The sequence below is a fragment of the Oryctolagus cuniculus genome, chromosome 2 (assembly GCF_964237555.1).
Source record: "Oryctolagus cuniculus chromosome 2, mOryCun1.1, whole genome shotgun sequence".
Lineage (NCBI taxonomy): Eukaryota > Metazoa > Chordata > Mammalia > Lagomorpha > Leporidae > Oryctolagus > Oryctolagus cuniculus.
In genome coordinates, this window is record NC_091433.1 from 166024019 (window position 1) to 166039368 (window position 15350).

General features: G+C 47.0%; 1 protein-coding gene and 1 pseudogene across 4 annotated transcripts in view; one reads left to right on the plus strand and one right to left on the minus strand.

The window, feature by feature from the left end:
• VIT (vitrin) overlaps nt 1-15350 on the minus strand; it is a 119252-nt gene that overhangs the window by 8607 nt on the left and 95295 nt on the right. For all 4 annotated transcript variants that reach the window (XM_008254544.4, XM_008254546.4, XM_008254543.4 and 1 more), the window contains 3 exons: nt 9088-9191; nt 5493-5719; nt 2309-2822 (listed from right to left, as the gene is read on the minus strand). In XM_008254544.4, the coding sequence (XP_008252766.2) occupies nt 2309-2822; nt 5493-5719; nt 9088-9191 (845 nt within the window). The remainder of the gene's footprint in view (nt 1-2308; nt 2823-5492; nt 5720-9087; nt 9192-15350) is intronic.
• Nucleotides 10844-11705, plus strand: LOC108176371 (large ribosomal subunit protein eL31-like; annotated as a pseudogene).

Consider the following 15350-nt stretch of genomic DNA (forward strand, 5'->3'; position numbering starts at 1 on the left):
TCTGCCAAGCGGCAGCCAGGACAGCTTTGCTGCAGAGCTGGGCTGAGGCCAATGAGGGCTTTTTTCTGCTTAAAGATGGACAGACTGCCTCCCAGTGAAAAACCACATAACAATATTAGAAACTTCATTTTCCAGATCCTTCAGTCCACCCTTGGTGCAGAGAATTTGCTTCTGGCAATTCTGACAGGTCACCCAGCCTGCACTTGGATACTCCCAGACACACATTGCTCAGGACTTCTCCAGTTGAATCCTATGCTGAATGGGAATCTGCCTCCATGTGATTTTCCCCAGAGTAGGATACCCTGAGCCCTCCCAGGGCACTGCCATCAGCCTTTACTTCTCCCGAGGAGTAGGCCAAGGAGACCCTCTACGGAAGACTCACAGGAGGGACATCTAGAAAAGCATGTGATGGTGGGGCTGGACTGAGCAGGATCGGGTGTTTGGAGAAAGCAGAAGAGCCCATCCAATTCTACTCACCCTCCCTGGGACTTTGAGGAGGTTGTTTCTGAGCCTATGTCATCATCTTCTGATGTGAGCCTAAGGGGCCTTGTAACTGCAGGTGCCAACCATCCCAGCATTATGGGGATGCCTGGTGGGCTCTGCCGAGGGAAATTCACCAACTGGGAAGACTTTGCCTAAACCCAGTGTCTAGCTACTTTGGTTTCCCGAAACCAACTCTGTTGATTCATGAAGGTTTGTTTTAGGAAAGGTTTTTCTTTCTTTCTTTCTTTCTTTCTTTCTTTCTTTCTTTCTTTCTTTCTTTCTTTCTTTCTTTCTTTCTTTCTTTCTTTCTTTCTTTCTTTCTTTCTTTCTTTTTTTTTTTTTTTTTTGACAGGCAGAGTGGACAGTGAGAGAGAGAGACAGAGAGAAAGGTCTTCCTTTGCTGCTGGTTCACCCTCCAATGGCCGCCATGGCCGGTGCGCTGCAGCTGGCGCACTGCGCTGATCCGAAGGCAGGAACCAGGTGCTTTTCCTGGTCTCCCATGGGGTGCAGGGCCCAAGCACTTGGGCCATCCTCCACTGCCTTCCCGGGCCACAGCAGAGAGCTGGCCTGGAAGAGGGGCAACCGGGACAGAATCCGGTGCCCCGACCGGGACTAGAACCCAGTGTGCTGGCGCCGCAAGGAGGAGGATTAGCCTAGTGAGCCGCGGCACCGGCCTGTTTTAGGAAAGTTTTAAGCAGCTTTCAAGAATACAGAAAACCCTTCAAAATAACCCAAGTTAAATGTAGGCACAGAAGGAAAAAACAGCCAAGCATGGCACTGAGTTCTGTAGGGCAGCGCATGTCCATCGGACTCACTGACCACTCGGTTTACTTTCATTAATATTATGAGTGTTATTCTTGTCACCTGGGACTTTCTCCAGGTTGTTTATATTTTCATGACAATTTGTGGCACTTTTAAATCACTGTGTGATTATATATGGGTTCCGCAATAATAACTGTGACTGATTTTCCAAAAGTTCACAAAAATATTTGCTCCATGTTCCTATTTTTAAATTCTTCTGTTGCCCTCTTAGAAACTTTTATAAGGAAGTATAATTTTACATATTTTGAATCAAAATTTCTTTGAAATCTCCCCAATTCCCCTCCATAGCTGGTTAACAATTGCTTACAAAAGCAGAAGTTTTCTTTGAAATGTTAATTTTCTTTAAAAGGACTAACAAAATTCGGTGGTCTAGATGCCTACCCAATTCAGCATCTTTAATAGAAATGAAGATTTGGTGTTTTAAATAGGGATAGCTAAAGAATCAAATGTCCTTTTAATGTATCACACCTTCTTAGGGAAAGCCTCAAGTATAAATATATTAAGGAAAGAAGGGTTAATATTCCCAGCCATCCACAGGCCTTGAGGTATGTATTCATTAAAGAGAGAGGTCCCATTGCTTGTTCACACTCCTGGGAGCTTCCAAGTGGAAGCCAAGATTGAGGAACTCCATCTGCACCTCCTGCATGGGTAGCAGGTTCCCAGAAACTTGAGCCATCATCTGCTGCCTTGCAGGGTGCACATTAGCAGGAAGCTGGAGTCAGAAGTAGAGCTGGGACATGAATCAGGTCACACACCCACCCCAGACCTTGGGGTTTTGAAGACATTCAAAACATTCAAAACTGGCTGCCTCCTCCTTGTTCTCTCCTCACTGCTGAGAGAGGCCTGCATGTTTACTGTAAATACTCCCCCAATTTTTTTCCCAATGGTGTTTATGAAGGTGTAGACAAAACCAATTCATAAAAAGCACCTTCTTCATTCCACTGGCCCCTCTGAGCCCCGGAGAGGGGCCCCAACCCCAGGCCGATGGGCAAGGCTGTCTTACCCTTGTGATGGGCAGCCATAGCTGGTATCCGGACATCGTCGTAGGACCGCCCATCGGTGATGAGGATCATCAGCTTCCTCTTGTTGGGCTTGGACTTCTTGAAGAGCTGTTCCAGGGCATAGTTGATGGCAGCCCCCGTGCTGGTGCCGCCACTCCAGTAGCCCACCCTCTTGATGGCATTGAGGATGTCAGGCTTGGTGTTGTATTTGTCAAACCCAAATTCCAGCCGCTGCTCGTAGGTGTACTGCACAGCCCCGATGCGTGTGTCTGTCTCTGAAATCTCAAACTCTTTGCTGAGGTTGGCCACAAACTGAAGAACTGTGCGGAAATTGCCTGTCCCCACGCTGCTGGAGCCATCAATGACGAAGCCAAGGTCGGCTGAGTTGAAGCACGTCTTGCTGCAGGCCAGCCGGTCAGTGTCGCAGACCCGCTTCACCAGGGGCTGCACCGTCTTGTGGAGGCCAAACCAGCTCTGCACGTTGAATGAGTAGAAGCCATTTGTTCTGCACACAGCCTGACAAAGAGGAGGGACACTTGTCAGGTCACGATCAAATCCTCCCATCTGTCACCGTCACCCTTGATCCCCAGAGCAGGTGAAGCATATAGACTCTTGTTTTCTGTACTTTCTTCACTCCAGTTCACTCAGCCAGGCCCTCACTGAGGCAAAGACACCTCAAGTGCTCTGTCTGCTTACTCCTCCTCGGTCAGATGGGGCTCTGCTTTAGTGGAAAACTGCTCCCTAGCACAGTCACAGGGAGACAAAACTCACTGGTTCTGTCCTGTGTTGATGTCTCCCCACTCAGCTTCTCGCATGGAAGCTGAGTGGCCACATGCCTCAAAGGGTCATACTGGGTGCTCTCAGAGTCCCTCATCAGTCTCCTCCCTAACCTTACAAGGTGGAATTATAACCCCCTGCCATGAAGGCATAAACGGGACCAGCTGTGAATGGACGCCCAGAGTCCCTGACACTGAAACACAAGTCTGTCCCCCAACCATGCTTCAAAGCCCATGCTATGTCCTCCAGATAACCCTGCCTCCAGATACATGAATATTTATTTATCCCCAAGTTTGTTCCAGAAAAAGCTCAAAGCAGTAGCAAATGAACATTGGGAAAACTGGTTGGTTTTCCCCTGGAAGTGATGGGGCTAGTGTCCCCAAGCTGTGGCATTTCTTTCTAGCCCTTGCCCCTCAGGGGTCACAGAGAGACCTTATGACTACTGATGAATTTGTAATTAAAACATGATTTTAAAAACAGATCAGGCTTAAAATTTTCCTAAGAAATATTTTTTGTTGATTTGTAGAAACCTAAATGCTGTTCTCAGAACTTTCCATGGACTGAGTAGTGTGGGTGCTGAGTACTGAGGCCAATGGATAGATAGCAAGGGATTCCCACCAGGCAGTCTGAGAAAAGTCATGGAGAAGACAGCTACGGTGTTGGACGTGGATAAGAGACCAGTTGGCTGGCACACGGGGCCTGTGTGTGAGCCATAGCAGAAGGGCTGGGAAGGAGGGTTGGGACCACAATCTAGAGTGCCTAAAGAGCAGTGGGGAATAGTGAAGCATTTGGAACAAGGACTCCATAGGATAGAGGGACTCTTTATTGGACTCCATTGTGAAATCTCAACTAAAGTGTGTGGAGGGGGGACTTAGAAAGTAGGCTGTTGGTTTAGATGTAGCTTGTCTCCCAGTGTTCTTTTGTTGGAGCCTTGGTCCTCAGTATGGCAGTGCTAAGAGGTGGTGGAAGCTTTAAGTAGGGCTTAGTGTAAGCTGATCTGGTCTTTGGGGCACTGCCCTTGGAAGGTACTAATGCTGGTCTCACAGAGTGAGTTAGTCCTGCAGCTATGGATGTTAGAAGAGCAGCTCCTGCCCTGTGATGCCATTCTCTACCAGGCCCTCATCAGAGCTGAGCAGATGCGCTGGGACCTCCAAGACTGTAAGACAAATGAACCTCTTTCCTTTCTATATAACCAAGCCTCAGATATTTTGTTATAGTAACAGAAAATGGATCAATGTAGAGACAAACCACGTATAGAGTACCAGCCTGAACTGGGGAGGCAGCACTGGGCATGAGAAAGAATGGAAAGATTAGAGATGCGATGTGGGAGCTGACAAGGAATTCAGGGAATCACACTCTGGGATGGGTGTGAGACCATTCATGTAAAGTCCAGTGGAGGAAACAATTTGGTTGGGAAAGATGAACTTGGCTTGTTGCATGTAGGAGTTAAGGTGCTGACAGGACATCAGGTGAGAAAAGTCAGTGAGAAAGAGATGGCTGCAGAGCTCAAGAGATGAAGGCTGAAGCTGTGGCACTGGGAGGGATTCTGGGGAGACAAAGCCTCATGAGAGAAGATCAAGTCCTGAGGGAGTTTGCATTTAGGGGACAAGATGGGGAAAAAACAGGGATTGAAGGAAGGAAAGAAGAGTTCCATGGCATCCCAGAAGTCAAGGAGAAGAGGATTGCAAGGAGCCCTAAGTGGTCGGCAGTCTGAGGTGGTGGAGGAGGTCGAGCCCTTTTGACTCTGAATGCATAGAAGCGAGGCTGGAAGGGCATCAGAGAAACCTGCTCAAGGCTCACTTGCTTTCTAAAGCTGGAGCCTTTGCTTTGGAGGAAGGTTTATGTTGGATTCCCATTATATAAAACATTCAAAAGCTGCATGGCACAGATCCCCATTGGTTCTGCCTCTAATCTGCAAGGAGTCTCTACTGAACCCAAGTGTGGCATCTGAAAAATGTTCTTACTGAGCTGGTTGTAACCCCTTTTTTCTTATGTTTATCAGACTTATCAATTTTGTAGGATGTGTTTATGTGAGTGTATGTGTTTATGTGTGTGTGAGAGACAGTGTGTGTATGTGTGAATGTGCTCTGTGTGTGTGTGAAGGCTCATTGGGCAGCCTGATCGATGACCCCTGAGGCCACTGCAGGAGAAAGTGGGAGCCTCCACATGGAACCTTGGGGAATTCCTCCTCCTCTCTGCTCCCAGGCTTTGGCCTTGGGTCAGGTGTGGGGTTTGTTTTGACTGTGTAATTCCAAATTCCAGTCTTACCAGTTCCTCATTGGAGGCTCAGCTGGTTAGAAGGGAGCTTCACATGCATTATGAGGAATAAGAGAATGACCTTGACGCAATTGTACTTCTCAGAGTGTAGGGTATCTTTATGCTGGAGTGGGTCTCTGGAGAGTCACATACCTTGTTGGCAAAGTTGGGCTCCACCACGTACTGCTTCTCATTTTCAACAGCACCTTCAATGGTGATGAAGAAGATATTGATTCCTGACTCTCTTGCAAGTCTGGAAGCTTCCTCCACTTTGTCTGTGGGCCAGCCATCCACTAGCACCACAGCCACATTGGGGGCACCACCCCTGTTTCCATTGACTTTGGAAAAGAAGTTCTTGGTCACAAAGGAGATGGCTCGGCCTGGACAACAAAGAAAAGTCATGCTTGGAGTGACCACGCCAATTACAAATACAAGAATAGTTCACAGAAGTGCACGGAGGTCCAGAAATGCATGGATTGCCTCCCCAGCTTGTTTTTTCAAAAGCCACTTTATTTTTACCGTATAATTCAGTGGCGTTAGGCACGTTTCATAATGGTATGCAGTTACCATCATCATCACTGTTTATTTCCCTCCCCATTTTCATTTTTGGCTTTTAGGTTCTAACTGTCTCTTTTTTTTTTTTTTTTTTTTTTTGCTTTTTAATTTCTTTTTCCCCCCAAAGAAACCTTTTATTTAAGGAATACAGACTTCGTGCATTTCATAAATATAACTTTAGGAATATAGTGGTTCTTCCCAACATACCTGCCCTCCCACCCCTCCTCCTCCTTCCTCTCCCATTCCCAGTCCCATTATCCACAAAGATCTATTTTCATTAACTTTATACACAGAAGACCATCTCTACACTAAGTAAAGAGTTCCAACAATTTGTACAGTAAAAACAAACAAACAAAAAACCAAAACAACAAAAAGCTGTTCTTTAACAGTCAAGACAAGGGCTCTTCAAAGTCATTGCATCTTGGGGTTAATCTCACTTCTTTCCGATTGTCTCTTACTTTGAAAAAGTTTTAGGGGCCAGCAAGTAGGTGAGAAAAACTTTGAAGACATCAAAAGAGCCACTTCTGTGCCTGGGCTAAGTCCCTACACTGGCCCTGTGTTGTTTCGAAGAACATGGAGTGGGAGGAGCTGATGTGCAGTGACAGTAGCCTCATCTTGGCCTTCTGCCAAGTGCCCATAGGAGCCAATGAGCCCAGTGCCATAGGAGCAGTTGGGTGTGGAGGGCAGTCTTGTGTGGTCAGTGGTGCCTGTTCTCAAGTGCCAGGCCAGGGGCACCGATCTGGCTGGCCAGGCAAGAGCTACACCCACTAGGAACTGAAAAACTGTTCTATAGCCCCGACCACACCACCTACTAGCTATGAGGTCCTGGGTAGACTCTAGATATTGGGACCAAAATTTCCACGGCAACAGTCTGCTTTAGGTATTATACAACCTCCTGATGTGCCTTTCCCAAATGCAGATTTCACACTGTGCAGTAACCTCAGGAAAATTTCAGAGTCAACTGAAATGACCAACTGTCCCAGTTTGCTAAAACTGTCCTAGTTTTAGCATTGAAAGGCCCAACTTCTCCTGGGTAAACTGGGATGACTATGGGCCTGGAGTCAGCCTGCCTGCATATACAGGCTCTTACCCTGGGCTCTGTGGGCCCTCGGACACTGAGCAGAACTGCCCTGAAGGTATAAATATATTTTGTGCATTTAAGCAAGTATCTGGGTAGAAGGACTATAGCTGTCAGCAGATTCTCAAAGAAGTCCTCTATCTCAATAAAAGTTAAGCACCTTCTTTAAACTGTAGGATTAACAGTACACTCAGTGGTTTCCTGGTTTTGGCTTGCATCCTAGTTCTACTGGCTGGTAGACTGTTACTTGTCACCTGAAAGATTCAAATGGTTATATATGGAGTTGCTAGAGAAATGTCTTGGAGAAACCATGTGTACTGGCTGCACAGAACCCTGCTGCTGAGAACTGTTTTCATAGCCAGAGGATACTTTTCTCTCAAGGCCAAAAGCACCCAACATCTGGAGGCCATGGTAAATTTTGGCTCAACACACATCCCATCTACCTCCCTGTCAGTCTAGAAAGCAGAGGCTGGAGGTCTGACAACTACCTCGTCCAGATTCCCTTGCAGGTAAGGTTCTAGTTTTCTTTTAATTCCTTGAATTGCTACACTCACATGATGTTTAGAAGGTAAAAGTGAGGCAGAGGTGATATTTTGCTTGTGCTATTTCTGCCGACAGGTATCTGTAGAGTTTTTGACTTCTCTGGGGCACTTGTATGTAGCAACAGAGGTGCTTATGTTTGGTTGCCAGCTTTGATGGTCCCGTGGGTGACAGGGCACAGAGCATCCATTTTGTGGGTGTGAATGGGTCAGATAGGGCATGATTTTGGAGCTGGCAGCTGTAGCAGAAGGCTTTCTTGCTGAAGCAGGTTCCTGAAGAGGTTGCACTGGCACAATTCAAGTGCGATTTCCTGATCTTGGAAGAGGTAGCAGCTCCCTTGGAGGTCTTAATGCTGCAAGAAGCCTAGAGTTTGCTTCTTCAGCCTTTTCAGTAATTCTCCAAACTATTTAATACCCCAAAACAAATTCCTTTCTGTTTTCACCAATTGAATGGATTCTGTTCTCTGAACCCAAATCGTAAACAGTAGAAAGGCAGAGTTCAAACATGCCACCCATAGAAAAAGGTATGCTAATTGGATTAAAGGCACAACTCTAATCTCATCAAAGAAATATGCCTTCTGAGGTTTTTGTCCATTGGAATGTAGGCATTCAGTAAAAAACGAAATCAGATACAACTGTATCAAGTTTGTGATGAGGGTAATATTGATTTGGGGGCACATAGTAGTGATTTGGCTAGTGTGCATTTAGCATTGTTCAGCGGTAAACAGCTCTGCATTTGTCAGATACTAACATTCTGATCACTATGGAGCTGTACATTGAGATGGAAAGGGAACTGACTGACCAAATTCAACTGTAACTCTGAGGATGCTTCCTCAAAGACATTTCTATCCCTTGCCTTTGCTCCATGTCAAGCAACTGTGCTCACATCTCCATTTCTTTGGACTTTGATGATAGGAACAGGTTCCCTGAGAAGTGGACAATCAGCTTCCCTACCCCAAATCCCCAAAGCCAGTCAAACGCTTATACTTCCCTTATACAAAGAGCCCTTGGCATGGGCTCTTTGGCAGTCTTTGACCTTGGTTAGTGTGAAACTGTGCCCAGTCACCTCTGGGTGAACTGTTGAAAAAGAGTTTCTGCCCCTACTGAGGACTAGACTTTGGACTTCAGGTGACTGTCCCAAAAGCTCATACAGCACAGGTGACTAATGTTGAAACAGAGAATGCATCTTTGCACAGTCATCATCACTACAACAGTAGCTGAGAGGAGCAAGACTCTCAAGGACAACTAAGGGGCCTCTTGAGTGGAATTGCTCACAAAACTTAGTATTAAATAGCTTGCAACTTATGGGGCAACCTACAAACACAACAGCCATCCTGCTTGTCCTGAAGGAAGCTGTCACCCCAGGGGGCCAGGTACTAGGCCTCTGTGTGTCCTCGTGACTCTTGTCCATGAATCCATGACAATTCATTGGGAACGATCTAGCTGTTATATGAGACATTTATGGACAATCTATTATTATGTTTTCCTCTTTTGATATAGAATGCTAGATGACAACAACATAGATAGAGCAAGAGCATGGTAGCAAGATAGAATGATCTGAATGTGGACCACTTACCTGCATTGGAAAGCCCTCCTCTCTGGGTTATTTTCTCTATGGCTGCCTTCAGATCCCGGGAATTCATATGAGTCTTGAGGCTAAACTGGGTAGCAGGGTTGTCTCTGAAGAGTCAGAACAAGCAATAACAATTAGCTGGAAAGTGAGTACCTTTGCAAGAAAGCAGAAATCATAGTTGATTCTTTTATAAATGAACAGAATGGCAGCTGGAATGGGGTTTGTGAGGTGTCCCATTGGGCACAGAACTAACGGGAAGAGAGGAGGGCTGGGCTCCTCCTCAGTGCGCGTGGAGGAAAGCTGGCTATTTCAGGACTCAGAGGTGTGTGTTCTACTTTGGAAGGTGCCGTGTCCTGGCTGTGTGATGGTGAAACGACACCTAACTTCTCCTTAACCTCTCTCGCATTCAGTTTCCTCATCTAGATGAAACCATCATAGCATCCTATTGCCAAGGAACAGGACTGGGGTCAGGTGGCTTTTTGTAAAAGTACAGATCCCACCTATTGAATGCTCAGTGTCCCTAGGCTGCCCCAGACCCTCCTCTCCAGGAAGAAAATGTCAGGAGTCAGCGACTTCCTGGGTGACCCTGGCACTGGCATTGCTGTGAAGAGTGGTGCCAAGGGGAAGCCTCTCCCTTTCTAACGTGTGCTCCCTGTGACTGAGGGGGACCACTCCAACCTCAGCCAGCAGGCCAGCCTCTGTTTGGCTAAAGGCTGGAAAAGACCAACTGGAGAGGAGTTGGGTGAATTCAGTGGGAAAACAGAAGGAGAATCCCCTGGAGATGAGTCTCCACAGGTTAGCCATGAGAAGAAGCTTGGGGACTGCTGAGCAGGGGATGCAAAATAACTTTCATGACCAGGTGGAGGAGTGCAGGGGTCCCTTGGCTCTGTTGGGTGGCATATGTGCACCCACACCCAGGAGCAGATGGAGATGCACGCTGAGCTCACGTCGCCTGAAGCACGTCCCTCAGCTCCAGGCAGGGCCTCTGGAGTGTGGGACCTGTGCAGCCACAAGGGGCCCCAGTCTCCACAAGGACCTACACCAAGAATGGCCTGTGCCAGATTTAATGCTGTCTTGAAGGTCCTAATCATTGAAAAAAGATTTTTAATTACTTATTTGAAAGGCAGGGAGGGGAGGGAGGGAGGGAGAGAGGGAGAGAGAGAGAGAGAGAGGTGCCATATGCTGGTTCACTCCTCAAATGGACCAGGCTAAAGCCAGGAGCCCAGAACCCAGTCTAGGTCTCCTACATGAGTGGAAGGGACCCACATACGGGAGCCATCACCTGCTGCCTCTCAGGGTGCACTTTGCAGGAAGCTGGAGTCAGAAGCAGAGTTGAGAGTTGAACCAGGCACTCTGATACGGGATGTGGGTGTCTCAAGCAGTGTCTTAACCACTCTGCCGAATGCCCGCCCCTTTTAATCATATCTCCCATCAAGTACTAACCAGGCCCCACCCTGCTTAGCTTCTGAGATCAGATGAGATCGGGCATGTTCAGGGTGGTATGGCCATAGACTTAATCATTTCTGAACAAGGACATTGTGTGGCTAGTCTAGACTGCAAGTTACTAAGCCCTTCAGACAGGGAAAGGAGTCCTTTAAAAGCAGTCAGAGTAGATCCAGGAAGAAGTAGCTTTGGGCAGTTTCAGGTGGGAACTCTAGGGGGGCCAACAGCAGAAGGGTCCTTCCTGAGCCCCTGGGGCCTGGGACTGGCAGTGCAACCACCAGTCACCAGAACCTGCAAGAGAGGAGATATCCTGCCTACCTCCTCCTTTTCCAACTTTCCTATCTCAAGGTGATCTATTGTGCCCAGAAGGTGTGCTAACCTAATGGCAGTGCTGCAAACTGGGAGTGCCAGTCACCTTCAGAGAAGACAAAGGAAATTTAAAATACATTCAACTGATGGGAGGCATTGGGGCAAGACCCGGGCAGATGAAATTTCACCTGATCAAAGACCAAGTTCCATGGTTACAATTAAACAACAGCAAGCAGCTTCCTTTCCAACTTGGGCCCTACAAGAGGACTCCTGCAAAGAAGGGTGGTGAGAAGAAGAACGGTCGTTTTGCCATCAACGAAGTGGTGACCCGAGAATCCACCATCGACATTCACAAGTGCATCCATGCAGTGGGATTCAAGAAGTGTGCCCCTTGGGCACGCACAGATGTCCAGAAGTTTGCCATGAAAGAGATGGGCACCCCAGATGTGTGCACTGATACCAGGCTCAGGAAAGCTGTCTGGGCCAATGGAATAAAGAATGTCCTGTACCGCTTCCACATGAGATTGTCCAGAAAAACGTAATGAGGATGCAGGTTGGCCAAATAAACTCTCCACTTTGGTCACTTGTGTACATGCCATCACTTTCAAAAGTCTGCAGTCAATGTGGATGAGAACTGATGAAAGTTGTAAAACTGCCTTTGTGTTCTGCTTTTCCTTTTCTAGCTACAGCATGGTGTGTGTGTGTCCTAAAGCAGCACCTGATCGTTTGGAAAACTTCCTAAACAAGGAATCCTGTGTTCCCCTCCCCAGCCCCTGGGCTTGATTATTTGGACAGCGAGCGTCTAGCAGGTTGGAGATGGAAAGAAGGATGCTGATGCTTTCACTTGCATGGTTCAGTTAATTTTTTTTTTTTTTTTTTTTTTTTTTTTTTGGACAGGCAGAGTAGACAGTGAGAGAGAGAGAGAGAGACAGAGAGAAAGGTCTTCCTTTCCGTTGGTTCACTCCCAAAATGGTTGCTATGGCTGGTGAGCTACGGCTGGCACGCTGTGCTGATCTGAAGCCAGGAGCCAGGTGCTTCCTCCTGGTCTCCCATGGGGTGCAGGGCCCAAGCACTTGGGCCATCCTCCACTGCACTCCCTGGCCACAGCAGAGAGCTGGCCTGGAAGAGGGGCAACCGGGACAAAATCCGGTGCCCCAACCAGGACTAGAACCCGGGGTGCCGGCGCCGCAGGCGGAGGATTAGCCTAGTGAGCCACGGCACCGGCCAGTTCAGTTAATTCTAAGATAAACTTTTTTTTTCCAGAAAACATAGGTTTCAATTGCCCTTGGTCTCTTTCCACATTTTAATTAACAACTGTGTGATGGATAGGACCTTAGATTTAATGAAATAAAGAGCAGTGTAATCTTAAAAAAAAAAAACAAAAAAACAAAAAAAAAAACACCAAGAGCAAGCAAAAAATAACACAGCAATCCCAAGTTTGGGGCTATCTGGACATTTGAGCGTGATCTTACAATGTAAAGTGCCTTGATCTGGGCTACTGTCAAAAATCGGAGAGAGGAGCCACACAGCGAGCATGGTGGCTTGCACGGTTCTTTCCCTTTGGCTTGAGAGCTTATGGGTTTATAGATTTTTTTAATGATTTATTTATTTATTTATTTGAAAGGCAGTGTGACAGAGGGAGAGAGAGAGTGCGAGTGAGAGATCTTCCATGTGCTGGTTTACCCCCACTCTCCCTCCAAATGGCCACAGCCACCAGGGCTGAGCCAGGCCAAAGTCAAAAGCCAGGAACTCCATCTGGGTGTTCTAAATGGGTAGCAGGGGCCCCAGTACTGCTGCTTTCCCAAGCACATTAGCAGGGAGCTAGAATGGAAGCAGAGCAGCCAGACTCAAACCGGCGTTCTGATATGGGATGCTGGCGTTGCAAGCATGGCTTTAACCTGTTGCACCCCAACAGCAGCCCCTGAGCTTATATTCTTACAGAACAATTGCAGTAAATGCGGAATTAGCCTCACAGCCATCCAGGTTCAAACCCTGCACTCCGTCTCAACCCATGTGATTCCAGCCTGCCAGTGCCGCATCTGTCAGGTCTTGGCATTCTCTGTATATCCTCACACACTTCCATTCCCTCCTCTGTGTTTCCATGGTGACAGCCTCCCCCACCAATTCAGGCCCCCTTTTTTCTGTCTGACTGTTATAAGATTCTCTGTGGTAACCTGTGCAGTGCCAGTTTTATGTTTATTGGATAGAGGACGCTTCCTTACGCTCAGTCTCGGTTCTGGCTGTAAAATTCCTCTACTCACAAATCATTGGAAGCTCTCATTGTTGAACTTCATATTCTGGCTCTCAAAGCCTCCATCGTTTAACTCTAACCCCTCGTGTTAATACTGGTCTCTCTGTTTCTCCCTGTCTGTCTCCCTGCCTTTTTCAGGGCATCCTATATTGCAGTCAGAGTGAACTGCTTGCTGTTTCTCAGGCTGCTAGCTCCGTGCCTTGCCCTCCTTCCCCCTCCTCTGCAAAGCCCTAACTGTGCACCACTCCAGGCTCCAGATACCTGTTTTCTTCACCCCAGCCTCAGAGGACAATCTCTGTGCCTGACTCAGCTTTCTCTAAGCACAGCATCTTGCACCGTCTTTCTTCACTCTATTTACTATGATCCCTGTTTCTAAATGTTGGTGTTCCCCAGGGTGCTGTCTCCATTGTGCGTCTCTTCTGAAGTCATATATGTCTTCTGAAGATCTTGTCATCTCCTGGAGTTCAGCAACCATCATGTACCACCAGCTGTCCTGTGGACTCTGGTTGGTCCTCTTGATGTGTATCAAATAGCTTACATAGCTCTCCTGAGGGCAACTCAGGTTACATATTTCCAAACTGAAGTCATTTATCCTCCAAATCTGCTTTACCTAGCCACCCATCCCTGCTGTAGTATTTCTTCTTCCCACTCATCCAGTGGGGGGGGGGGGTAGGAAGAGAGTGAGCGAGTGAGAGAGAGAGTGAGCGAGAGAGCACTCCCATACACTGGTTCACTCCCCAAATGCCTGCAATGGCTGGAGCTCAGCTGGACCAGAGCAGGAAGCCAGGAACTCAATCTAGGTCTCTCATGTGGGCAGCAGGGAGCCAACTACTTGAGCCACTCCTGCTGTATCCCAGGTCTGCATTAGTGGGAAACTGGAATAGGGAGCTGAGACTTGAACCCAGGCACTCCAGTATGGGATCTGGGCACCCCAACGACTAGGCAGCATGCATTCTTGACTCACCAAATACCACGTTGTATTAGACTTATTTTTAAAGTATCTCTTCTCTCATCTGTTACATCCCCAAGTTCAGACCTTCTTTTCCTATTGACTGCCATGCTTTCCTGCTCTGTTTTCTTGCCCCAGGGTGGCCTCCGCACAGGCTGTTGCATCTGATTTGTGCTAAGTGCATCACAGAGGCAGACTGAAGCAGGAAGCTAAGCTGCTTTATCTCAGGGATTTACTTTTGGAATTTTATGTTGTTTTCCTTAAGAAGGTCCCCAAACTGCCAAAGTTAAACTGTCCAAAGTCTAGATCTTCCCCTAGTGATCAAGTTTTATGAACTTTCTCAGAGCCTAAAAAAATAGGTTGAAACAATAAAAAAAAAAAAACTATCATTTACAGAATTAACAGTTGCAAAATTTATATTGACAACCTGTGGTGAGCATTTGCTGCAGTGGTTAGGATGCTCCTGGCTCTGCTTCTGATCTAATTTCCTCCTAATGCACACCCTGGGAAGCAGCAGGTGATGATGGGTCAAGTACTTGGGTCCCTGCCACCCACATAGGAGACTTGGACTAGATTCCTTGCTCTTGGCTTCTACCTGGCCCAGCCCTGGCAGTTGCAGGCATTTGGGGAGTAAACCAGCAGATGGAAGATTTCTGTCTCTGTCCCCATCTCTGTCTCTAAGCCTTTGAAGTTATAAATAAGAAAATAAGCAAAATTTTTAAAAAAATATAATTGTCTATGAGACATAAAACCTTAGCCACTTCATTGGTTGTAATTTTATTGAAAGATTTATTTTTTTGAAAGGCAGAGTTACAGAGAGCCAGAGGCAGAGAGAGAGGTCTTCCATCTGCTGGTTCACTCCCCAAATGGCTGCAATGGCTGGAGCTACACTGATCCGAAGCCAGAAGCCAGGAGCTTCTTCCAGGTCTCCCATGTGGGTTCAGGGGCCCAAGAACTTGGGCCATCATGTACTGCTTTCCCAGGCCATCGCAGAGAGCTGGATCAGAAGTGGAGCAGACGGATCTCAAACCAGCGCCTATATGGGATGACAGCACTGCAGCAACGGCTTTACCCACTATGCCACAGTGCCGGCCCTGTAAATTTTTTTAACTTGCAAAAATTTCATTACATTTGGAAATGATTTATGAACTAAATTTTCTCACTTTGCAAGATTTCCTATGACAAGAAGTCAAAAGATAAATGTTGCAGACAATTTAACAGCAAAAACATAAAATTCCCTTTCAAAAGACTTCACAGAAAAAAGTGTTTTTGTTTTTGTTTTTTTTTTTTTTTTTTGGACAGGCAGAGTGGACA